At 36.4% G+C, this 25609-nt stretch overlaps 1 protein-coding gene across 3 annotated transcripts in view; it reads right to left on the bottom strand.

The window, feature by feature from the left end:
• Positions 1-25609, bottom strand: part of LOC150080891 (protein IMPACT-like) — a 130434-nt gene that overhangs the window by 50966 nt on the left and 53859 nt on the right. For all 3 annotated transcript variants that reach the window (XR_016547388.1, XM_090381310.1, XM_090381311.1), the window contains 2 exons: positions 24346-24503; positions 18541-18641 (listed from right to left, as the gene is read on the bottom strand). Coding sequence is in view for 2 of the 3 variants with exons in the window: in XM_090381310.1 (XP_090237436.1) it covers positions 18541-18641; positions 24346-24503 (259 nt within the window). In the remaining variant the exon portion in view is untranslated. The remainder of the gene's footprint in view (positions 1-18540; positions 18642-24345; positions 24504-25609) is intronic.

The raw sequence follows: 25609 nt of genomic DNA, 5'->3' as shown, positions 1-25609 counted from the left end.
GTATATGATGAGAGCCTTGATGATCAAATTCGGCCCTGGAAAGACTGTGGAAGACTCAAGGGGTAGAATTTTTTTTCAGCCTGGTCTGTACTTGTTAACAGGAGAGACTGATCTACAGGGATGGGATACAATTAAATGGAAAGAGTGCAAGAATATTTGCTGATGCTATTGAGGAAGTGTTAGGTGGGTAGGAAAACTGCTAGCTTGAAGGGGGGGATGATACAAGGACTAAAAGATTAACAGTAGCCATGGCAGAGGTGAAAGTGATTCTTGCACTGCTTCTACTGGAATGAGCAGCAGCCTGGAAAACAAGATGCAGAGTATATCAGAGACTGCTGGAAGTCATTGCGGTACAAGTAAACACATGGGTTGTGTTAGGGTAGCTAAGAATAGGAACAGGTGCATGTATACTTGCATGTACACCAATGCTAGGAGTTTGGTAAATAAATTTGATGAATTTCAGGTATTGCTCAAAATATCAAAGGCAGATATTGTTGGAATATCAGAGATGTCGTGTCACACAGATATAAGGAATGCAGAACTGGAATTTGGGGAGTATAATGTGTACAGGAAGGATAGACAAGATAGGAAGGGATGTTGGTTGGTTTTTTTTTTTTTTTTTTTAGGAGCATTAGCAACTAAGGCCATATTGCTCCGGGATATGCGGTGGTCATTCCCTGACCTTTCCGCATCCTCTGTATTTGGTGGTGACGGGCTCGAACCCCGGTCTAATCAAGAAGCATGTGCTATGCACTGCTGCTCCTTCCCACCTGGCTACGGAGGCGCCCAGGAAGGGAGGAGGAAGAGTTATGCTATTAGTTAAGAAACACAAAATCCAAGGAAGTGAAGCCAGTCGACATCACTGGACAGTGCAGTGTCGAGTCAGTTTGGTGTAACATAAACATTGGGAAATCAAAATTGAGAGTAGGAGTGTGTTATAGGCCTAATGACTCTGATGAGTATAATAAGAAAATGTACAGGGAAATAAGAGTGGGCCAGTAAATCAGAGAGTCTTATAATGGGGGATTTTAATTTCCCAGATATTGACTGGAATTTGTGGGTTGATCACTCACATGCTAGCAAGGTTTTTGTGAATTTACTGGATGATTGTTTTCTACATCAGCATGTTCGGGAGGCAACTAGAGGGAGTAATACTCTTGATCTGATTCTCAGTAGTGATTCTTCATGCATTAAGAACCTGCAGATAAAGGAACCACTAGGTGCTGAAGTAGGATTTACTCAAAGAAGTAACTACCATCAGGGATAAAAGGAAGGGTTTTTGCTTTCGTAATGGCAATTACAGTATTTAAATTCAATACGGTGGGACCAACTGATGATGTTACCAACAGCAAATTCAAAAAATTTATCTTGGAAGCTACTAGGCTTTACATACCAACAAAGAAATATTGTTCAAAGTTTAGGCCTAAATGGATGTCAGATGAACTAACAAGACATATGGCACAGAAGAAAAATGCATGGGATACATATAAATTAATGGGTGACATGGAAGCCTATGACAGATATAAGCTGGTCTGTAACCAAGCCACAAAGGAGATTAGCCAGGCAAAGGCAGATTATCAGAAATCTTTGGCAAAGGATGCAAAGAAAAACAACAAACAGTTCTTTACCTATGTAAACTCTAGAAGGAAGGGGATGAATTAGATTGGTCCACTGGATATTGATGGTTCAACTGTTGATGATCCTGCTCAAGTGGATAACAAACTAAATGAGTATTTTGCATCTACATTCACCCATTAGGAATTATTCAGGGAGGGGAATGGCAGAGGTGAATTAAACTCTGGCAGTGAGCTAGATAATTTTGTAATAACTGAGAGGAAAGTGGAGGAGAAATTGTTGAAGATAAACATAAAAAAGGCACAAGGGGTGGATGGGATCTATCGGGTTATATTAAAGGAGGCAACAAAGGAAGTAAGCAAACCCTTAGCCATAATTATGAGAGCTTCTTAGGACTCAGGGGAGGTACCCATGGACTGGAGATGTACAAATGTGACCCCAATTCATAAAAGAGGATCAAAGGGCGACACAAGTAATTATAGACCTGTTAGTTTAACTTCTGTTCCAGGAAAATTAATGGAGGCACTGGTTAAAGAAGCACTGCAGAATCATCTATACAAGACTTCAGTTATAGCTCGGACACGGCACGGTTTTGTTAAGGGAAGTCTTGCCAGACCAATTTGATTGGATACTATGATGTGATCACAAAGGAACTGGATGCAGGGAATGTATGATAACTTTGATATCATATATTTGGATCTTAGAAAAGCTTTTGATACTGTTGCACATGGAAGACTGCTGAACAAATTGGAGCAGTGTGGCATTGGAGGCAAATTGCTGCTATGGATAAAGGGATGGTTGAGTGGGAGAAGACAGAGAGTGGTAATCAATGGACACTGCTCATCGTGGACTAATTTTATTAGTGGAGTCCCTCAGGATTCAGTGTTGGGTCCATTATTGTTTTCTGTATTTATAAATGATATTGATGATGGTATATCAAGCTTAATGTCCAAGTTTGCAGAAGATACGAAGGTTGACAGGGTTGTTAAGGACACTAATGACAGTACGCTGCTGCAAGAGGATCTAGAAAAGTTGAGCAGATGGGCTGAGAGGTGGCAAATGAAGTTTAACATTGACAAATGTAAAGTACAACATATGGGAAACAGCAACCCCAGCGTGTCGTATCAACTCTGTGATACTACACTGACAGTAGTAGAGAACGAAAAGGACCTGGGGGTAATTGTGCAGGCAGATATGAAGTTTTCGGAGCAGTGTAGATGGTCTGCAAGAGTAGCTCATTGTGTCTTGTCAATGATATACAGGAATTTTTCTAGCAGGGATAAGGAGGTGATTATACCCTTGTATAAGGCAATGGTCAGGCCACACCTTGAGTACTGTATACAGGTCCGGAGGCCTCATTTTAAGAAGGATTTAGAGCTGTTGGAACGAGTACAGAGAAGGGCAACAAGATTAGTGAACGGAACAAAGGGTTGCTCTTTCGAAGAAAGGCTTAAGTTTTGAAAATTACAGTGTCTGGAGACTAGGCACCTGCGAGGTAATCTGATTGAGATATATAAAGCCTTGAACGGTTTGAGCATGCTCAATACTAATGGGATTCTTCCTCTTGCTCAGAATAATCACCTGAGAGGGCATAAATTCAAATTGAGGAAAGACAGATGTAGGACAGATGTGCAAAAGTTTGCCTTTAGCCAGCGGGTAGTTGGTTGATCGAACAGACTTCCATTCCTTTGTTATGGAAGTTGATAGCCTAAATAAATTTAAAGCTGAGATGGATAGGTATTTGGAACAAACGGAGGGGTGAATTAGGAGCATGTGTTTTTTTTTTTTTTTTTTTTTTGGCTGATGTTGCATAAGCTTGCTTTCTTGCATCAATATGCCTCTAATATTAAAATCAGCTCAAATTTAAAATTAATAATGAAACTGGAAATGAATATGTCTAATATATAGACGTTCATTTGGTTATAAATTTCAGTTGAGGCACTGCTTAAATACTTTGTGAATTATAATTTATATCATACACAAATATACAGTTGCAGAATTTTATATGTATGCACAAATCCTAGGCAGATGTGGCTCGTCTGCCACAGATGTGCATATCAACAACAGTTAGAGGCCCTCCATATAGCTGTCATGTGTCCCATTATTAATCGTAATTGTGAGACCCTGCATACATCCTATTACAGGATATTATTCTGCATAGTAATGAAAGATGGCAGGTAGATAACTGAATGAATAGTCGGTGCATACTGCATTCAGAGACTGACGATTGAATGGCTGAGGAATGCTGACCTACGTTAGCCCACCTCTTCCCTTTCTTCCCATTTTTTTTTTTTCTTTGTCTTTCCTTTATTCGCCAGGCTTGATGTGCATATGTTGTATATCCAGTTGTAACTTCTGGTCTATAAGAATGGCTGTTCTCGTTGCTTCAGTCTCGATTGAAAAAGAGGCCCACACACCTCAAAAGCTCCTGTATATGTCATTTATTTTATTGTTTTTATTCTATTTGCTGTTTTATGTATATTTATTCTTATCACTTGTAATTGCTGTACCAAGCATTTTATTTCTTTTCTTTATTTACTTTTAATATCTTTTATGCTCATAATAGTATAGTTTCTTTTATTTTAATGACTATGTACAGGTGAACTTGGTTATAATTAGCATTAGCATTAGCATTAGTAGAGGCATTTGATGCAAGAAAGCAAGCTTATGCAGCATCAGCCAAAAAAAAAAAAAAAAGTAACATAAATAAATAAAAATAACCACTTCCACTTCACCCCTCTGTTCGTTCGAAATACCTGTCCAGCTGAGCCTTAAACTTATTTAGGCTATCAACTTCCACGACAAGGGATGGAAGTCTGTTCCACCCACCAACCACCCGCTGGCTAAAGGCAAATTTCCGCACATCTATCCTACATCTGTCTTTCCTCAATTTGAATTTATGCCCTCTCAGGTGATTTTTCTGAACTAGAGGAAGAATCCCATCAGCATTGAGCATGCTCAAACCATTCAAGGCTTTGTACACCTCTATCAGATCACCCCGCTGGTGCCTAGTTTCCAGACACTGTAATTTGCAAAACTTAAGCCTTTCTTCGTAAGAGAACCCCTTTGTCCCATTCACCAATCTAGTTGCCCTTCTCTGTACTCGTTCCAGCAGCTCTACATCCTTCCTGAAATGAGGCCTCCAGGCCTGTATACAGTACTCTAGGTGTGGCCTGACCATTGCCTTATACAAGGGAATAATCACCTCCTTATCCCTGCTAGAAAAATTTCTATATATCATTGACAATACACCATGAGCTACTCTTGCAGCTCGTCTGCACTGCTCAGAGAACTTCATATCTGCCTGCACCACCACCCCCAGGTCCCTTTCATTCTCTACCACTGTCAGTGTAGTACCACAGAGTTGATACGTTGCTCTGGGGTTGCTGTTTCCCATATGTAGTACTTTACATTTGTCAATGTTAAACTTCATTTGCCACCTCGAAGCCCATCTGCTCAACCTTTCCAAATCCTGTTGCAGCAGCATAGTGTCAGTAGTGTCCTTGACAACCCTGCCAACCTTTGTATCGTCTGCAAACTTGGACATTAAGCCTGATATACCATCATCAATATCATTTATAAATACAGAAAACAATAAAGGCCCCAATACTGAACCCTGAGGGACTCCACTAATAACATTAGTCCACGATGAGCAGTGTCCATTGATTACCACTCTCTGTCTTCTCCCCCTCAACCACCCCTTTATCCATAGCAGCAACTTGCCTCCAATGCCACACTGCTCCAATTTGTGCAGCAGTCTTCCATGTGCAACAGTATCAAAAGCCTTTCTAAGATCCAAGTATATAATATCAAAGTTATTCCCTGCATCCAGTTCTTTTGTGACTGCATCATAGTATCCAATCAAATTGGTCAGGCAAGACTTCCCCTTAACAAAACCATGCTGTGTCCTAGCTATAACTGAAGTCTTGTCTAGATGATCCTGCAGTGCTTCTTTCACCAGTGCCTCCATTAATTTTCCGGGAACAGAAGTTAAACTCACAGGTCTATAATTACTTGTGTCAGCCTTTGATCCCCCTTTGTGAATTGGGGTCACATTTGCACATCTCCAGTCAATGGGTACCTCCCCTGAGTCCAAGGAAGCTCTCATAATTATGGCTAAGGGTTTGCTTACCTCCTTTGCTGCCTCCTTTAATATAACTGGATAGATCCCATCCACCCCAGGTGCCTTTCTTGTGTTTATCTTCAACAATTTCTCCTCCACTTTGCTCTCAGTTATTACAAGATTCTCTAGCTTACTGCTAGAGTTGAATACACCTCTGGCATTCCCCTCGCTGAATAACTCCTCATGTGTGAATGTCGATGCAAAATATTCATTTAGTTTGTTAGCTACCCGAGCAGGGTCATCAACAGTTGACCCATCGATCTCAAGTGGACCAATCTGATTCATCCCCTTCCTTCTAGAGTTTACATAAGTAAAGAACTCTTTGCTGTTTTTCTTCGCATCCCTTGCCAAGGATCTCTCGTAATCTGCCTTCGCCTGCCTAACCTCCTTTGTAACTTGGTTACAGATCAACTTGTATCTATCATAGGCATCCGTGTCACGTGTTAATTTGTATGTATCCCATGCATTTTTCTTCTCTGCCATATGCCTCATTAGTTCATCTGACAACCATTTAGGCCTAAACCTTGAACAATATTTCTTAGTTGGTATGTAAAACCTAGTAGCTTCCACGATAAGTTCTTTGAATGCTTCCCATTTTGAATTTGCTGTTGGCAATATCATCAGTTGATCCCACTGTATAGAATTTAAATACTGTCTCAGTCCATTGTAGTCGCCTTTACGAAAGCAATACCCCTTCCCTTTACCCCTAATGGTAGTTACCTCTTTGAGTAACTCCCACTTCAGCACACTGTGATCACTGCCACCAAGTGGTTCATTTATCTGCAGATTCTGAATGCATGAAGAATCACTACTGATAATCAAATCAAGAGTATTACTCCCTCTAGTTGCCTCCCGAACATGCTGATGTAGAAAACAATCATCCAATAAATCCACAAAAGCCTTGCTACTGTGTGAGTGACCAGCCCCCAAATTCCAGTCAATATCTGGGAAATTAAAATCCCCCATTATAAGACTCTCTGATTTACTGGCCCACTCTATTTCTCCGAACAGTTTCTTATTATACTCATCAGAGTCATTAGGCCTATAGCACACTCCTACTCTCAATTTTGATCTCCCAATGCTTATGTCACACCAAACTGACTCGACACTGCACTGTCCAGCGATGTCGACTGGCTTCACTTCCTTGGATTTTATGTGTTTCTTAATTAATAGCATAACCCCTCCTCCCTTCCTATCCTGTCTATCCTTTCTGTACACATTGTACTCCCCAAATTCCAGTTCTGCATTTCTTATATCTGTGTGACACCACGTCTCTGAAATCCCCACAATATCTGCCTTTGATGTGCACGGAAATAATGAGCACGGAAATAACGAGTCATGGCTGTAATGAGCAAAAAGCCATGATGATTTTAATTTATGCATATTCCCATACAATCACTCACTATTATAACAAGCGTACTACATGGATATACTGAACAAATTTTGGTAACTATGCATTCTTAATTGCTCGGGTAGTCAAAAATACCCAATACTTGGAATAGACGATAATGAAAAGGATGACTTAGCTTTATTACCGCCTGCATCGGATTAGCAACTGGTTTATTAGCATTAGTACTAGCATTAGTAGAGGCATATGATGCAAGAAAGCAAGCTTATGCAGCATCAGCCAAAAAAAAAAAAAAAAAGGCTATCAACTTCCACAACGAGGGATGGAAGTCTGTTCCACCAACCAACTGCCTGCTGGCTAAAGGCAAATTTCCGGACATCTATCCTACATCTGTCTTTCCTCGATTTGAATTTATGCCCTCTCAGGTGATTATTCTGACCAAGAGGCAGTATCCCATCAGCATTGAGCATGCTCAAACCATTCAAGGCTTTGTACACCTCTATCAGATCACCTCGCAGGTGCCTAGTCTCCAGACACTGTAATTTGCAAAACTTAAGCCTTTCTTTGTAAGAGCAACCCTTCGTTCCCTTCACTAACCTTGTTGCCCTTCTCTGTACTCGTTCCAGCAGCTCTACATCCTTCTTGAAATGAGGCCTCCAGACCTGTATACAGTACTCAAGGTGCGGCCTGACCATTGCCTTATACAAGAGAATAATCACCTCCCTATCCCTGCTAGAAAAATTCCTATATATCATTGACAATACACCATGAGCTACTCTTGCAGCCCATCTGCACTGCTCAGAGAACTTCATATCTGCCTGCACAATTACCCCCAGGTCCTTCTCATTCTCTACCACTGTCAGTGTAGTACCACAGAGTTGATACGTTGCTCTGGGGTTGCTGTTTCCCATATGTAGTACTTTACATTTGTCAATGTTAAACTTCATTTGCCACCTCTCAGCCCATCTGCTCAACCTTTCCCGATCCTGTTGCAGCAGCATAGCATCAGTAGTGTCCTTAACAACCCAGCCAACCTTTGTATCATCTGCAAACTTGGACATTAAGCTTGATATACCATCATCAATATTATTTATAAATACAGAAAACAACAATGGACCCAACACTGAACCCTGAGGGACTCCACTAATAACATTAGTCCACGATGAGCAGTGTATATTAATTACCACTCTCTGTCTTCTGCCACTCAACCATCCCTTTATCCATAACAACAATTTGCCACCAATTTGTGCTCCAATTTGTGCAGCAGTCTTCCATGTGCAACAGTATCAAAAGCCTTTCTAAGATCCAAATATATAATATCAAAGTTATTCCCTGCATCCAATTCTTTTGTGACTACATCATAGTATCCAATCAAATTGGTCAGGCAAGACCTTCCCTTAACAAAACCATGCTGTGTCTGAGCTATAACTGAATTCTTGTCAAGATGATCCTGCAGTGCTTCTTTAACCAGTGCTTCCATTAATTTTGCTGGAACAGAAGTTAAACTAACAGGTCTATAATTACTTGTGTCAGCCTTACCGAAAAAGATCAGCCTTACCGAAAAAGATCAGCCTTTGATCCTCCTTTGTGAATTGGGGTTACATTTGCACATCTCCAATCTGTGGGTACCTCCCCTGAGTCCAAGGAAGCTCTCATAATTATGGCTAACGGATTGCTTACTTCCTTTGCTGCCTCCTTTAATATAACTGGATAGATCCCATCCACCCCACGTGCCTTTCTTGTATTTATCTTCAACAATTTCTCCTCCACTTTACTCTCAATTATTACAAGATCATCAAGCTTACTGTCAGTGTTTACTTCATCTATGGCATTCCCTTTCCTGAATAACTCCTCATGTGTGAATGTAGATGCAAAATATTGATTTTGTTTTTTAGTCACTTGAGTAGGATCATCAACAGTTGAACCATCAATATCCAGTGGACCAATCTAATTCATCCCTTTCCTTCTAGAGTTTGCATAAGTAAAGAATTCCTTGCTGTTTTTCTTTGCATCCCTTGCCAAAGAGTTCTCGTAATCTGCCTTCGCCTGCCTAACCTCCTTTGTAACTTGGTTACAGATCAACTTATATCTATCATAGGCTTCTGTGTCACATGTTAATTTATATGTATCCCATGCATTTTTTTTTCTCTGCCATATGTCTCATTAGTTCATCTGACATCTATTTAGGCCTGATCCTTGAACAATATTTCTTAGTTGGTATGTAAAGCCTAGTAGCTTCCAAGATAAGTTCTTTGAATGCTTCCCATTATGACCTTGTCCTTCTGGGGATGGGGCTATACAATAGTGCATTGGCGTTCTGCCTGTCACATTACCCTATTTACAGATTGTCTTGTATTCACTGAACCATAAATTTATTTTAGGACCTCTAAGAACTTTGTATGCATTTCAGGACTTCTAAGAACTTTGCATTTCGGGCTTCTAAGACCTTTTTATGCAGATCACTTTATTTTAAAGTAAAATCAGTTAGAAACAAACCCTTCCTTCAGAAACATGTCCACTAATGAAAGGAAATGTCTCTCAATTCGCGAAAAAGTCGAATTTATTTGTGAGTTAGAACGTGGTGAAAAAAATTTTGAAGTGTGAAAAAAGTTTTCTTTGTCATCTTCAAGTGTATTGCCGTTGTGGAAGAATAAAGATGTTTACATATTGGCACTGGAAAAGAACATAACCGAAAAAAATTTAGAAAGTGCGAGGTTACAAACACACTTTCTAAATTTGTGTGGTGAACCATTGAAGCAATGCTTCACCACACAAAGAAGTGCTGGATTTTCAAGAGGCAGTCCTATCTTGAAGGCTCAAGCAGAAAAATTTGCTAAACAATTTGGGTGCAACGATTTTGTGTGTAACAACCGTTGGCTGGATCGATTTAAAAACCGACATAACATTGTTTATGCAAAAATTAATGGAGAATCTCAAGCTGCAGATCCAATAACAACAAATGAATGGATTGACCATGTTTGGGCAAATATCAGGAAAGATTTCAATGATAAAGACATCTACAACAGTTGTATTACTGCAACATGATCTAGAAAATTTGGGCAGATGGGCTGAGAAGTGGCAACTGAAGTTTAACATTGACAAATGCAAAGTACTGCATATGAGTCGAAGTAACCCCAGAGGAACGTACCAACTGTGTGGTACTACACTTAGGGTGGTAGAAAATGAAAAAGACCTGGGAGTAATTGTGCAGTCAGATATGAAGTTTTCTGAGCAATGTAGGCAGGCTGCCAGAGCAGGTCACCGGGTATTGTCAATGATATACAGGAATTTTTCTAGCAGGGAAAAGGAGGTGATTATCCATTTGTATAAAACAATGGTCAAGCCATGCCTTGAGTACAGATACAGGTCTGGAGGCCTCATTTTAGAAAGGATGTAGAGTCACGAGCATGTACAGAGAAAGGCAACAAGATTGGTGAAGGGAATGAAGGGGTTCTCTTACCAAGAAAGGCTTAACTTCTGCAAACTGCAGCAGCTGGAGACTAGGCACCTGTGAGGTGATCTGATTGAGGTGTATAAGGCTTTGAATGGGTTGAGCATGCTGACTTTTGATGGGATTCTTCTGCTGGCTCAGATTACAAACCTGAGGGGACATAAATTCAAAATGAGGAAAGACAGTTGTAGAATAGATGTGCAGAAATTTGCCTTTAGCCTGCAGGTGGTTAATTGCTGGAACAAACTTCCATCTGTCGTTGTGGAAGTTGATAGCTTAAATAAATTCAAGGAGTAACTGGACAAACGTTTAGAGGGAATAGTTGTGTGAAATTGGCTTTTTTTTTTTTTTTTTGGCTGGTGCAGCAAAATGGCTCTAATAATAATAATAATAATAATAATAATAATTTGTACGAGTCAATAACAACTTATTAACTAGTGGTATTCCTACGAGTCAATAACAACTTATTAACTAGTGGTATTCCTACAGAGAGTGACATGTAGATGCTGTGCTCAACAGAGAGAATAACGATGATGGTAAAGACGATGATTGTGATGGTGATATGATGACAATTGAAAGCGAAACGAAATCAGTGTCAACAATCTCACAAGCTCAAAGTGCAATAGACACAGTCAATTTTTTTTGAAGGAACTGAGGCAAGTAATGAGACTTTTATTGTGTTGAGTGTTTTAAGGAGAAATTTAAGAAATATCAAAGTGAAAGCTTTAAAACAAACAGCAATTTTAAGATTCATAAATAAAGACTAATTGAAATTATGTTTATTATTAAATAGTATTGTTTTTAATTACAGAGAAATAAATTGTGTTTAGTATTAAGTGTATAGTGTTAAAATTACAAACAAATAAATTGTGTTTAATATTACATGTATTATAGTTTATACAAGCATATTAATACAAGTAATATGTAGGTATATACTTATATTATTGTTTTCTCTCTAATAATTCTTTTGAATCTATCTTTTTATCAAGTTATTGAGAATTTCAAAAAATAGGAGGTAGATTTAACTCATCACTGACATAAAGTGTTCATTGTTTAGCAGCCCCAGGCCTTTCCCCATCTCTGCTATCAGTGATAGCAGAGATGGGGAAAATAAAATTTCCTTATTATAACGGTTATAATAAGGAAATTTTATTGGGCCCGTAATGCTCGTTATAACCAAGTTTGACTGTATTTTTATTTTTAATTAAATCATTTAACATTCACGTCAGTGGCTGCAATATTTTTTATCAATATGGTTTTTTTATCAATATACCTGACACCCGAGGTCTCTTCTGTTCGATTGTAAGGTCATTGCATTTGCCAATGATCTTACAATAATCACATTTGGAAGATCAAGGGCATCATTGGAGTTTAAAGCTAACCTGACTTTACAAGATTCATACCAGTGGACACTAGTAAATAAACTTAAAATCAATCCTGGCAAAACTAAAATGATGGCATTTAAGTCACAGCTAGATGTTAATCTCCCACACAGATAAAAATTAATTCACTTCAACTTCCTATGGTGATGGAATATAAGTACTTGGAAATTGTAACTGATTGTAAATTAAGTTTCTACTCACATTTAGCTGAGAAAATAAAAAAGTTTACAGGTTCTATAATAAGAGTGTCAAGATCAGATTGGGGCTGCCTAGGATGACATTGTTGCTCAATTACAAAGCAGTATTCCTACCGATGTCACCCATGCATCTGGGGCACAGGGTGGAAACTGTATGACACACTGCTAAATTATTTACCATATAAAGAGCAATGTTACAAGCTATTAATAGAACTTGTAGAACAGTCTTCACTGCAGCTTTACAGGTAACAGTGGATACAATTCCATTGGATTAACATGTTATATACTGTGTTTAAGCTATAGAATTAAAAATCAATACTTACAAATTATTTTGGTATTCAAATTGACCTGAAAACTGATCCAAAAATGGAAAGGAAAATGTGTTGGGACTATCTTGTTAATAAATGGACAGAAAGATGGGTTTCTTCAACAACAGGAACAGTTACAAGATTGGTTATACTTGATGTGCAGTATTTAATGAATAAAGAAATCAGGAAATGGTTTTCTACAGAATGTATACATTGTTTATAATAACAGGTCACAGTTCACTAAACAACAAACTGTTGCAATCTGGATTACATGAAACTAGTTTATGTCAATGTGGTATGGTAGAAGATTGGCAATGTAAGTTAATATGACTATGCATTTTATGATGACTTTCAACTGGAATTACAAAATAACATTGAAAACTTTTAACATCTGAAAAGAAACACTGTTGTGTTTCTTTTCAGATGTTACAAGGTTTTGCTACAAAAATATTGATGATTGCCACAAGACTTTGCTACAATGGATATTAATGACTGCTAGAACTCAGTAATTGAGGAGGTGCAACCAAGCTCTCTACTTTATGATCATTTCAGAAATTTCCCTGCATAGATCATTTTATTTATATATATTTTTTTAATTTTATATATTTATCTTTTTATTTGTTTATTTTTATCACATTTTATTTATTTATTATTTTTATCTATACCCTGGAATTCAATCTCTCTCTCTCTCTCTCTCTCTCTCTCTCTCTCTCTCTCTCTCTCTCTCTCTCTCTCTCTCTCTCTCTCTCAATTAAGCCCCCAGAGAATTGCTTCACTCACTGGTTTAGCACTCTCTCCTGTGAGTGAAGAGTTTGTAATAGAGCAGATAGAGTTATCCATTGGGACTGGCCCACCTTCCCATGGTGTGGACAAGTATCCAGAATCTTCTCTCCAAGTGACTTCTGGGTAGACAAGTATTTTGCCTGTTTTAGCAGGATAAACTGTATTTATATATAGTATAAGGCATACAGTCTAATAAGCACTATTACTACCAAGTTCATGATTATCTTACTTAATGGATACCTATCATTTCGTGATTAAACTTACTGTTGATATACTGAAATGAGGAGGTAACTAGTATTAGTATTAGCAATGGCCACAAGGAAGCCTATGGCTTATGCTGCATCAGCCAAAAAAAAAAATAATAATAATAATAGTAATAATAATAATAAAAAAATAAATAACAATAAAATAACAAAAAAATAAATAAAATAAAATAAAATGATAAGAATAAAATAATAAAAAGAAAATAAATAATAATAACAATAATTAATAAATAAGAGAAAAGATAATGGACAACCTAAGCATTTCCCCTCCTCCCATAGGATTATCCAGCTGACCTTTGAATTTCCCCAAACTGTCAGCCTATACCACCCATGTAGGCAACTTATTCCAGTAATTTATAACTCTGGCTAAAATAAAATTTCCTGCAATCCAGTCTAAACATCTCCCCCACCCCCGTAACTTGAAATTATGGCCCCTAGTTCTAGAATCATTTATAACCATGAAAATTTCATCCTCATTCATTTTGCTTATGCCTCTCAGAGCCTTAAACACCTCAATCAACTGTTAGAAAACAGGCCTCAGGTAGCAGGAAACATAACATAAATTGTCTTGCAACAGCCAACACACCAAAATTAAAATAAAATAAACTTTAACGAGATAAACATGTGGAATAAATAAGTAAAACACAAATTTTATGAAACTAATAAAATCAATACACTAAAAATGCCCTGAAAATCCAGTGGCTTTTGAAGCAAGGTACCTCATCCTAAGCTTGAAAGAATGCACAGAATACTGGACTTAAATTCATATGGCACATGACTGAAATGGGTATGAATAACTGGGTGGGTTTACAACAAAAAAAAAATATTGTTTTACTTATTTATTCTATTAAAGTTTATTTATTTAACTCTGTCAGTTGTTGAAAGAAAATATTCTATGAGGTAACTGTTATTCGTATCTTTTTCCCTAGTTGGCTTATAATTTAGTGATGTAATAAAATTTTAATTTTTATTGCTCAGCTTTTAGTTCAGTGAGTGTAGAAAATGTCTGGAAATGCAAACGTTCAAACATAAATCAGATAACAGAGGAATAAAGAGCAGAGAGCAAGACTGAATAATGAAGGCACAGAATGTCAAACTATTACTAATTTTTTAAAGCAAGCAACACTACCAAAGGATACATTTCATCCTTTATCTTGTCTCAGCCAGAAGGCAATAACAAGCAGAATCAACAATTCTACTGGTAACCTAAATCAAGAAAATGCCAAAAAAAAATTATAACAAAGAAGAATGTGAACAGAGCTCATAAAACTCTGAGGCTGAAAAACAGATGAAAATATGCCTCACCGAAGATGTGAAGATATCACCCGATGATAACTGCTAAAAAATGTTCTGGAATTCAACTGACATACATCACTGATTCAATGCATTAAAATATTCTAATGGTACACAAAATTATAAAGAAATGCCTCTTGTATGTTTTTAAAAGCTGCAACAAGTCAACATCTCCCTTGATTTCTTTTATTGTGTAATGAAGGAAGGCAGAACAGAATCTATTTGAGATGAAATTATCTGCCCAGCTGGAAATGGGTTAAGTATTGAAAGGTTTACAATAATTTACATATATTGGATAGCATGTAAATTGTGGTTATTTCATCATCCTATTACAGAAGTGGCAAACTAGTAGCAAACTTAAGAAAATATGCTCACATGTGGTCACTCATAAATAAATTTGTCCTCAAATAATAGGTTCATTCTGTTTGAAAATAAGTTTTTTCATCTATCAGCCAAGTCTAGCAATGAAAACTATAAATGTAATCATGTGCAAAATTATACCAACAAAATTTCAACAAGTGGAAGAATGCTATTAATATTCAGCTTACTCAATCCGTTCAAGGCTTTAAAACACCTCAATCTGATTGCCCCCATAGGTGCCTAGTCTCCACAGAGTGTAGTACCACACAGTTAGTAAATTACTGATACCCATATGCAGTACCTTACATTTGCAAATATTAAACTTCAACTGCCATTTCTCAGCTCACGACCAAATTTTTCCTAGATCTTGTTGCAGTAACTCATCCTGATGACTGGTTACCACTCTGCAAACCTTTGTATCATCTACAAACTTAGACATTAAGCCTGATATACATTCATCAATATCATTGATAAAGATTGAAAACAAAAATGGGCCCAGAACTGAACCCTGAGGAATTCCGCTAATAACATTAATCCATGAAGAACGGTGCACGTTGATAAATACTCTGTCTCCTTCCATTTAACCATCTCTTTAGTCATAGCAGTAACTTGCCCTTAATGCCACATTGCTCCAGTTTCTACAGCAGTCTTATATGTGCAATGCTGTGATTGCAGTATAGTTGCATGCCTGTCCAGATGGTCTTGCATTACTTCTTTACCCATTCCTATTTTCCCCTGGAACGGACATTAAGCTAACAGGTCTGTAATTACTCACGTCACCTTTTGATCCCCCTTTATGAATTGGGAATGCATTTGCACATCTCCAGTACCATAAGGACCTCCCCTGAATCCAAGACTGCTCTCATAATTATGGCTAAGGGTTTGCTGCCTTAATATAATTGGATAGCTTCTACATACCACAGGTGCCTTTTATGTCCATCTTCTACAAAATTTCTTCTCCACTTTCCTGTCAGTTATCACAGAATCATTTAGCTCCTTGTTAGAGATTGATAAACTTCTGACATCTGACTCTCTAAAAAATTCCTCATGTGTGAATGTAGATGCAAAATACCTTCAATTTGTCTGCAACCTGAAAGGATCATCAACAGTTAACCCATAGACATCATGGCCCAATGTGATCCAACTCTCTCTCTCTCTCTCTCTCCTTTTACTGTTAATACAAGCATAGAGGTCTTTGCTGTTTTTCTTTGCATTCTTTTCCAGAGACTTCTCACAATCTGCCTTAGCTTTCCTAACCTCCTTTGTGACTTGATTACAGACTAATTTATATCTACCACAGGCTTCTGAATCACTTGATAATTTATATGCACCCCATGCACTTTTCTTCTCTGCCACATGTCTCAGTAGTTCATCTGACATCCATTTATAGTGGCAGACAAAAAAAACTGCTCACCTTAAAAAAAAAAGTAACATTTGTAGTGAAACATGAGATACTGTTTGATTACAGTCATTTTGTTTGTCACAAAAGCAAAGGTATTGCGTCAGATAACGCTTCTATTGCATCAGACAGTAATTGCAAGACATTGCATCAGCCATTTCTGTAAATATGGCATTGGAAGGGTATACACGTTCATTAGTATCCTGTTTTGCAGAGGTGTAAGCAGAGGTGTCTCCATATGTTCAGTTGACACCAAGAAAAAAAAGTGTAGCTGTTGCTCTGTCCCAGGAAGAGATTTCTACATGTGCTATCGCTGATAAAATAGGCTGCCACCAGTCAACAGTATCCCAGGTGTTGAAATTAAAGCATGAAACCAGTGATGTGAAGAGAAGACCTGGATCAGGCTGTAAGAGAGTGACTACTCCTTCCCAAGATCGATATTTGAAATGCCTATGCCGTCATAATCGCCATGCTAGTACTCCTAATCTAAAACTGGACTTTGATATGGCCTCTGGTGTTGAAACAAATGCACGAACTATCCAAAGACTGCTTTCGGAATGTGGTCTGCATGCATATTGGCCCAAGAAGAAGCCTTTGTTGACCCAACAAAGGGGGAAATAGCAACTTGTTTGGGCTAAAATGCATGTTTCATGGACTAAAAAAGCAATGGGACATCATCATCTTTTCTGACAATTCGAAATTCAACGCATGGCTCGGATGGGAAGTGATAGGTCAGAAGACGAAAATCGGAGGCATACCATCCTGACTGTAAAGTTTCTTGCCAGTGAGATGATCTGGGGATGCATAACAAGAAAAGGGGTAGGGCAAATTATGTTATTAACGGAACAGTGAATGCAGAAACCCACACTGCTATCTTGGAGGAGGGCCTGAAACCCGTTATTGGGGATCACCACACAGATGTCCAAAACTGCATTTTTCAACAGGACTCAACACCTTGCCACACAACAAAATTGGTAAGTTTTATGCTATTTAGATTTAATGATGAGTTTGTATTCTTGTCTCAAACATACTTACGCCAATGTATTCCCTCGTTTTTTCTCCCTTAAGGTACAGTCATACCTCAGAAATGCTGGCATTACAGTGTTGGACTGGCCTGGCAACAGTCAGAATTGAACCCTATTGAAAATTTCTAGTACATGATGTCGTCTAAAATTGTTCAGAAGAAGCTGACAAGTAAGATTCAGCTGCAGGAGTGCATTGTAAGGGTGTGGTACCACAAAATTGGGCAACCGTATATCGAGAAGTTGATTAACTCTATGCCAGATTGTTGCAAGGCTGTAATTGCAGCTCGAGGAGGAACAACAAAATATTGAGGACTTATTTTGCTGATTTACAGTACATAATAGTATTATGTTAATTTGTCATTTCAGTTTTTACACGTAAATGCAATAAAATGTAAGTTTGGTTGTCATGATTGCCATTTGCATGATTTCTCAAATTTCCATTAATTACACATTTTAACCTTTGGGAAGATATTTATAGCAATTAGGTATATCAGGTGGAGTCTTTTTATTGGATTTCATTCACAGAGATATATATCCCAGCTAACAAATGCATTTCGAACATTTCTGCAACCCACAATGCAGTGCAAAACACATTATTTACAAAATTCACAAGTGATGCAATTTTTTTGTCCACCACTGTAGGTCTAACCTCCTTTGACAAGCCTAGTATTTTTTGATTACTTCCCTTGAATACTTCCCATTTAGAATTTGCTGTTGGTAACACCATCAGTTGGTCCCACTGTAAAGAATTTAAATGTTACCACTATTGTTGATATTATCAACACTGAAACCTTATGATGATCTGTTATTTTATTCGTGTAAAACAGCTCACTATTTATAAAACTTGCAACGAAGACTTATCTAAGCTTCATAAAACAAAATATTATATTAAAAATATATATTTTTATAAACAGTTTTCAAACGTTTTATAAATATTTTTTAATTTTCACATTTGTTAGATATCCTTATCTTGATTTTAATGAGTTTCATAATTTAATTCTTTTAGTTTACAATTCAAGAAACTGCAACATACCTGTTCAAGTGTAACTGCAGGAGAAAGATGGGCTTGGAAAGTACTACGACGATCAACAATTGGCTCTCCATGAAATATTGGGGGTAATTCATCGCAGAATGCTAAATAATATATTATTATATGTAACAAATTGCATTACGTAGTTTATGTTTGTATTTTAGAAATATTTATATCTGCTTCTCCATATGGGATGGCAGAAATTATTACTGAAGTGTACTGCGAAAAAGCTTTATCAAAAGATAGGCAAGCTGAATAGTACAAGCCCTTAAAAGATGAACCCAACATCACCAAGGATAATGCAAGGTGAAGAAGATCTTGAATATCTTCAAATGACAAACTTGTTTCTTGCATTATAAGCATTATTCAGGCTGTTCATCAATTAAGACAATCTCTCAAGTTGGAATATCATATGATAGTTACAGTTTTCATATTTAGTTTCATGTTTGAAATAGCTGTTTATGTTTACAAGTTAGTGCAAATGCATCAGATATGCTCACAGCTAACTACTAAATAGTTATAAGATTGGCATCGTTATGTATATCTCGTAATGTGAATACCTTCACAATGAGTTGCCATTATATTGCACTGCCTCAAATAAGTAACTCTTCACCACAGGAGAAGACTATTGTTACTTATTCTCAATGGATGCCAGCACCCAGAGGGCACCGTTTCGGAGCTGACTGGCTCCTCTTCAGTGGGTGGGCAGGCACCCTGGTTTTGCGATGATGGCAAGGAGTTGCAAAGTATAACTCCACAATATGAGAGATGCCAGATGGTGTGTGGTAATTTGAATTAAGTTGCATTTTAGGGCAAAATACCTCAAGTTGTATAGCGAGTTAACATGCTTACAAGTTAGTGCAAATGCATCAAATCTGCTCGCAGCTAACTACTAAATAGTTAGTAGTCATTGCAATACTAGGGTGCCTACCCACCCACCGAAGAGGAGCCAATCAGCTCTGAAATGGTGCCGCCTGGGTGGTGGCATCTGCTGAGAATAAGTAACAATAGTCTTTGGTGAAGAGTTACTTCTTTGAGGTAGTGCAATATCGTGACAACTCGTTGTGAAGGTATTCTCACAATATGAGATATACATAATGATGCCAATCTTATAACTGTTTAGTTATAAGATTGTTATAACTATTCGTTACTAACTGTTTAGTAGTTAGCTGCGAGCAGATCTGATGCATTTGCACTAACTTATAAGCATGTTAACTCACTACGCAACTTGAAGCTTTTGTCCTAAAATGTGATGTAATGGCTGTTTATATATTGCTGAAATGTTATTTTAAACATGAAAAGATGACTATGCAACATGTTTGTTCCAAAGTTTTAAGAGCAAATCAGATGGAGGCAAAAGTTGAACTTTCAAAAGAGGTGGCTGAAATTTGTATTTATAAATCAGGTTTTCTAAAGCCAATAGAGAGACAGGAGATGAATGGTGTTAACCTTAACAACTTGCAGATAAAATGCCAATCCACTGAATGAAATCTCTTTGAAATAAAAAAAAATTGGATCAACAATTCTAAAAAGGTAAATTTATGTCAGAATTATTTTTTTTGTCTATAAAGGCATATTTCATTACAATTGTATACCAGATCATCCTGTTAATAATATCCAAACATACTTGGAAGTCATTAAGTTAAAAATACAATCAAAGGAAAGACACCTTATAATATCTTATATAATATCCTCCTCATTCAACTGCTTTTGCACATATCAATATATTTTTCCTGCAAACTAAGGACATCATTAAAGGGATGCTGGTGGTAATGATGATGTTTAATTGACAACCTAAGCCATGATGCACCTAGTCCAAGTTTAAGAGAGTAAAAAGTCAAAGTCATAGATGACCTAAACATCAATATATATAAATAAAAGTGGTAAATATCAATAAAAGTAAAAATGTGTATAAATATATACACATTATATTATATAAGTAAAAATGTACTTTTATCTTAAGAATCTTAAGTACTTATATCTTATAAAAATATCTTAAGAATCCTAAATAATTTTTAAACACTTTTTAAAAATTTCTAGTATATTATATATTTTCATTGTCAGATAAAATATGACAAGAGTATAAGGCTCAGTCAGACAGTTAAAAGTGCTAAAGCATAATTTAGAAATTCCTCCACTCTGTGACAGGACTCAAACATAGACATCTACAAATGAGTGACAAGTGGTGAAACCACTATATTGCCAGAGAGGACAGTTATCTAAGTAATAGAGAAAGTAAAATGGAGGCTGTGATTACACTTTGTTCTGATCTCATATATTAGCATAAGCAAATGATGCAAGAAAGAAGCTCATACAGCATCAGCCAAAAAAAAAAAAAAAAAACCCCTTCCCATTTCACCCATCTATTTTCTCCAAAAGTTTGTCCAGTTCTTCCTTGAATTAACTGAAGCTATCAACTTCCACAATAACAGATGGAAGTTTGTTCCAGCAATCAACTACCCACTGGCAATTTCTGCAGATCTCTTCTAAAACTATAAGCACCAACATCTGAACATTAACCAGCCTGAATCCTATCCCTCAGACCATGAGGGTAGGGTACAGGCATTGACATGGTTGACCCTTGCAGGCAACCCAACTAGCTGATTGATCCTAGGTGAGCCATCCTAGGACCACCTGTTTTGTCGAAGAAATGCCCCTCAACTATCAGAATCCCTCACTCCATGTTACCATGGGTCATAGGACACAGCAAAAACACATTGGATTTCTATTATGTTAACCTGGAACATAAGCTTTGTGTGATTCTAATTGGAATGCTAGCAGCATTACTGGGAAGACCAAATACGGAGGATGCGGAAAGGTCAGGGAATGACCACCGCATATCCCGGAGCAATATGGCCTTAGTTGCTAATGCTCCTAAAAACTAAATAACAAACAAACAAACATTACTGGGAAGACCCCCTCCCCCCATCATGCACATATCCACATAGAAATTTTTCTGGTAAAGCAGAAGTTTTGATAGCTATGGAAAATGCAATCAGGAACTTTCAAAAAGGACATCAGAGAAGCTTTTTTGCAATCATAAAACTGATGTAAAAAATGTTTAAATAACCGAAGTTACTATTTGGAAACTTCAAACTAATTTGTAAATATATGTGTTTAAATAAAATTTCACTCCTGGAACTTTTGATCCTATTTTGTATAATCACCTATAAACATTTATAAGAAAATAATCTAGATATGAACTCATAACTTTCTGTGTGGCCATTCAAAACAAACAAAATCTGAGAATTATTAAGGAAACCAGAAAGACAGCAAAGGTCTAGTAAATATTATGACTATAATGAATATTGTGGCAGCAGGCAGCCTTCTCAAACAGTATAGATGTGATATGATCACACATCCATACCATTACACAGGATTTGAAGATAAAAAGTAAAGCAAAGCAAAAAAAAAATTCAGCTTTATTTTACTGGTGCGAAATAGTGAGTAGACTTACCCAGCTCTAACTAGCACATTTTTCCAATAGTGATCTAAGAGATCAATATTGCAAAAATATGCCACGAGGAAAACAAATGTTGCCGACACTGCTAAGCAAGTGTCTTACCATGTGCATGGTAAAAACTTAGCATAAATCATGGAACAGCATATATTTTGATAATCACTGAGTGTCCACTTGATTCTGAATAACTGAGAAGTCATTAGCAAAGATATCACACATGATTATTTTTAACTTACTATTACCACATAACCCTAACATTTCCAAATATCAAGCTGTGAGGTAAATACAGTGCATGTTATTTGTTATAGCCTTTCAGACAACCACACAGTCAAACACATAAGTCAGTCTAGTTGCTGTGTGGTTGGACTGCCAGTTCTTTGTTTCTCTACAGCTGTGGTCTTTCAAGGAATAACACAACTTTCAACAAAAGGCACAGTGGGCTCTCAGACAGATGCTAAACTACTGTTGACATAATCTAATCTAATCAGTTGATGGAACGTGATGATGAATAATAACCTAACAAATTTAATTTTAACAAAATTTAAGTTACCCAGAGAGCATTTTATAATTAGTTTCTTATTGAACATTGATGATGCATACTTTATTAGTTTTTTTATAATTGTACAGTGGAATAATAAATAAATATTTGAAAGCCATTCATTCAGGAAAGCATTACACTGTTCATCTTATGGAATTTTATTTGCATGCATAAGGGTTAAATCAAATGTTCATAACTTGGGGAGTGCCACAGTAATTCATCCTCACTTGTGCTTCTTTGCTTTGTGTAGCTTCAGTACACTGATAACAGTTAATATATCCTTTATATAGGAAAATATTGAGCCAAAAGGACATAAGGAAATTGCCTATGGCCCAACATTATGATTGACAATATCAGGACTGACATTATCCATGAACTGTACATTTTGTGTGCAGCTCATTTAACAAATTTTAATCAAAGGAGCAGTGTACTATTTCAAAGCAGGTATTGGAATGGTGCTCACACTGCTTACCATTTTCCTGTCTATATGTTTGGGATCCCTGTTGCCCCCCCCCCCCATGACAGTGGCAGAGCTTGTGCTTAGGCTCTTTAGAAATGGCTACATTACTCATGAGCCAACCTAAAGTAACTAATATCATTTTTTATTGAATAACATCACCCAATAGATGAGCCCATTCTTCATTAAAAACTCAAAGGCATTGTTGTGACCAATTTCCAAACTATTTGGATCCATCATCAGACAACACAGCCTTAATTAGTGACTTTGTATTAAGAGGTGATTAAATGTATCAAATCTAAACAAGCAGCATTCAGAAGAAAAATTCCCAATTAAAAACATTAGCTTTTATTATCTGATAATAAAAGTAAAGAGAGAAAAACATAATGCAGAGTAGCACTATTTACTCAAACTATTTAAATATCTCCACTGAAATAGTATCTTCACCAATCTTCATTGGGTCCCCACTTTAGTACATTGTAAAGTGGAGACCCAATGTGGTCCAGTAATAGGGATTATATTATACATGTTAAAAAAAAAAAAAAAAAAGTGACATTTTCAGTCAGAAGTTTTCATCCACACACTACTTGGCTGCTTGTTTAGATCTGACATATTTATTCACCATTCAACATGGTCAGTAATTGAGACTACGTGTTGTCAGACAGTTCCGAAACTGATCACAACACTGCCTTTGCATTTTTAATGAATAATAGATTTGCCTATTGGGTGATGTTATTCGATTAAAAATTATATCAGTTACTTTAGGTTGACTAAGGGATAATGTAGTCATTTCTGAAGAGCTCTGTAACATGATTCCTTCTCAGTATAGACAGAAAAACAGAATGCAGTGTGAACATTTCATAAACTAACAAATTTTGGTAGTTAGTTATATATACATATCTGATAAAACTTGTTGTCTCACAACTTTCCTTCCCTCTCCCAAAAGAAATAAATTAAAGATGATTTTACAAAATTTCTTTTCTGTATTTCTGTATTTTTAAATATGGCTTTATAGAATCGACTATTTAACATGCATTTCAAACTAAATCAATTAGTATCTATAAAAATAAAAGGAGATTTTTAATCAATTTTGAAAGCCAAAGGACTTTTCCAAGCACTCATATTCTACAACAGTAATTAAGAGATCAAATTAAAAAAAAAAAAAAAAAAACTAACTAACTTAGGCTTATAAACAGTGTTAGTAAAAATGTAGCTATAGAAGAGACTAAAGAAACAAAGAATGAAAAAAAAAAAAAGCATGAAAAAAAAAAACACAACAAGCAATTAAAACAATAAAAGAAGCCTGCATGCAGGTTTTATACCAAAAAAAAAAAAAGTTTTGCTTGAACTTACCCCCAACTAATTCTGGTTCTTGTACCTTTGACGTACTAATACTGGTTAGCCCTTTCTCATCATCAACACTTTCATTCACAACCTTAGAAGTACAATTTTGCAAAAAGTCACGAATTTTTTCCACCCAGAGATACAGAATACTTTCACCCGCATGTTGGCTAAAATAAATTAATATAAATCAATAGAAATTACAGTAGACTGTCAAAATAACAGCACCCCAAATAATGGAACATTTGAGCTAACAGCACATTAAGAATAGATGTTTATATACGGCGCAGATGTCTTGCAGTGACAAAAAAATAAAACGGCAAGTCACATGATTACTGTATTTGTTTACTTCACCATTTTGAAAGTGAATTCTGTACTGATATCACGGATTATACCGCTGTTTTACATTTATTTTAAATTAAAAAACCACTAATTATGGATCCTAAAGTTAATAAACCTCATACACAGAAGAAAAACATTAAAGCTTAGTACAAACTTGATATAATCCAAACTATTACATTAGAGTCAGCCAGAAAGTTAATTCTTATACCCATGTATACTGTGTCTGTAAATTGCATGTGTTCTCTGGTTGATTTGTTTATTTTGCTGAATGAAAACCCCCCCAGTTTCTGGGGGAAACCTTGCTATTTATGCCTGAGACTGGCCAACTCAGCCATGAAGTGAAAAAAGCCCATAAAAGTTCTCGCGTCATCAACGGAATTTGAATCCAAGCCTTTTCCACCCAGTGCGGGAAGGATGGTGACGATACCACTGTGCTACTAGCACAAACTAAACTTAATATAATAAAGAAAATAGAACAGGGCATAAGAATGGGAGCATATTAATGGCAGAAAATAACATTGGATCATCAACATGTTTATGTTTTTTTTATGTGCAATTAATAAAATTGCATTCTTAACTCCTCAATTTTTATTTAGACTTATTATTTCTGTATTAAATATATTAAAAATCCCCGAAGGTGCCGTTATTCTGAAAGTCTACTGTAATAACTAATATAACAGAGTACTTTTTGAAAAGATAAAAATGCACGACAAAATCTCAGCATTTCTTTTAATTTTTAAAATAAAAAAATCCTAAAATTTTGCATAAAAATTTAAAACATTCTTATTAAAAAATAATTTTAAAGTTCGTAAATAATTTTAAACAGTGCTTTGTTTGAAAAAAAAAAAAAATAGGTACTGGTACTGATTCTTTGCTATTAGGAAAAACTAAAAATTAAAAGGATATGAAAAGTACTCTAAAATTTTTTTGATAT

This window comes from Mastigoproctus giganteus, chromosome 9 (assembly GCF_048544385.1).
Source record: "Mastigoproctus giganteus isolate SK-2022 chromosome 9, ASM4854438v1, whole genome shotgun sequence".
Taxonomy (NCBI): domain Eukaryota; kingdom Metazoa; phylum Arthropoda; class Arachnida; order Uropygi; family Thelyphonidae; genus Mastigoproctus; species Mastigoproctus giganteus.
This window is presented reverse-complemented; position numbering and strand designations above follow the sequence as displayed.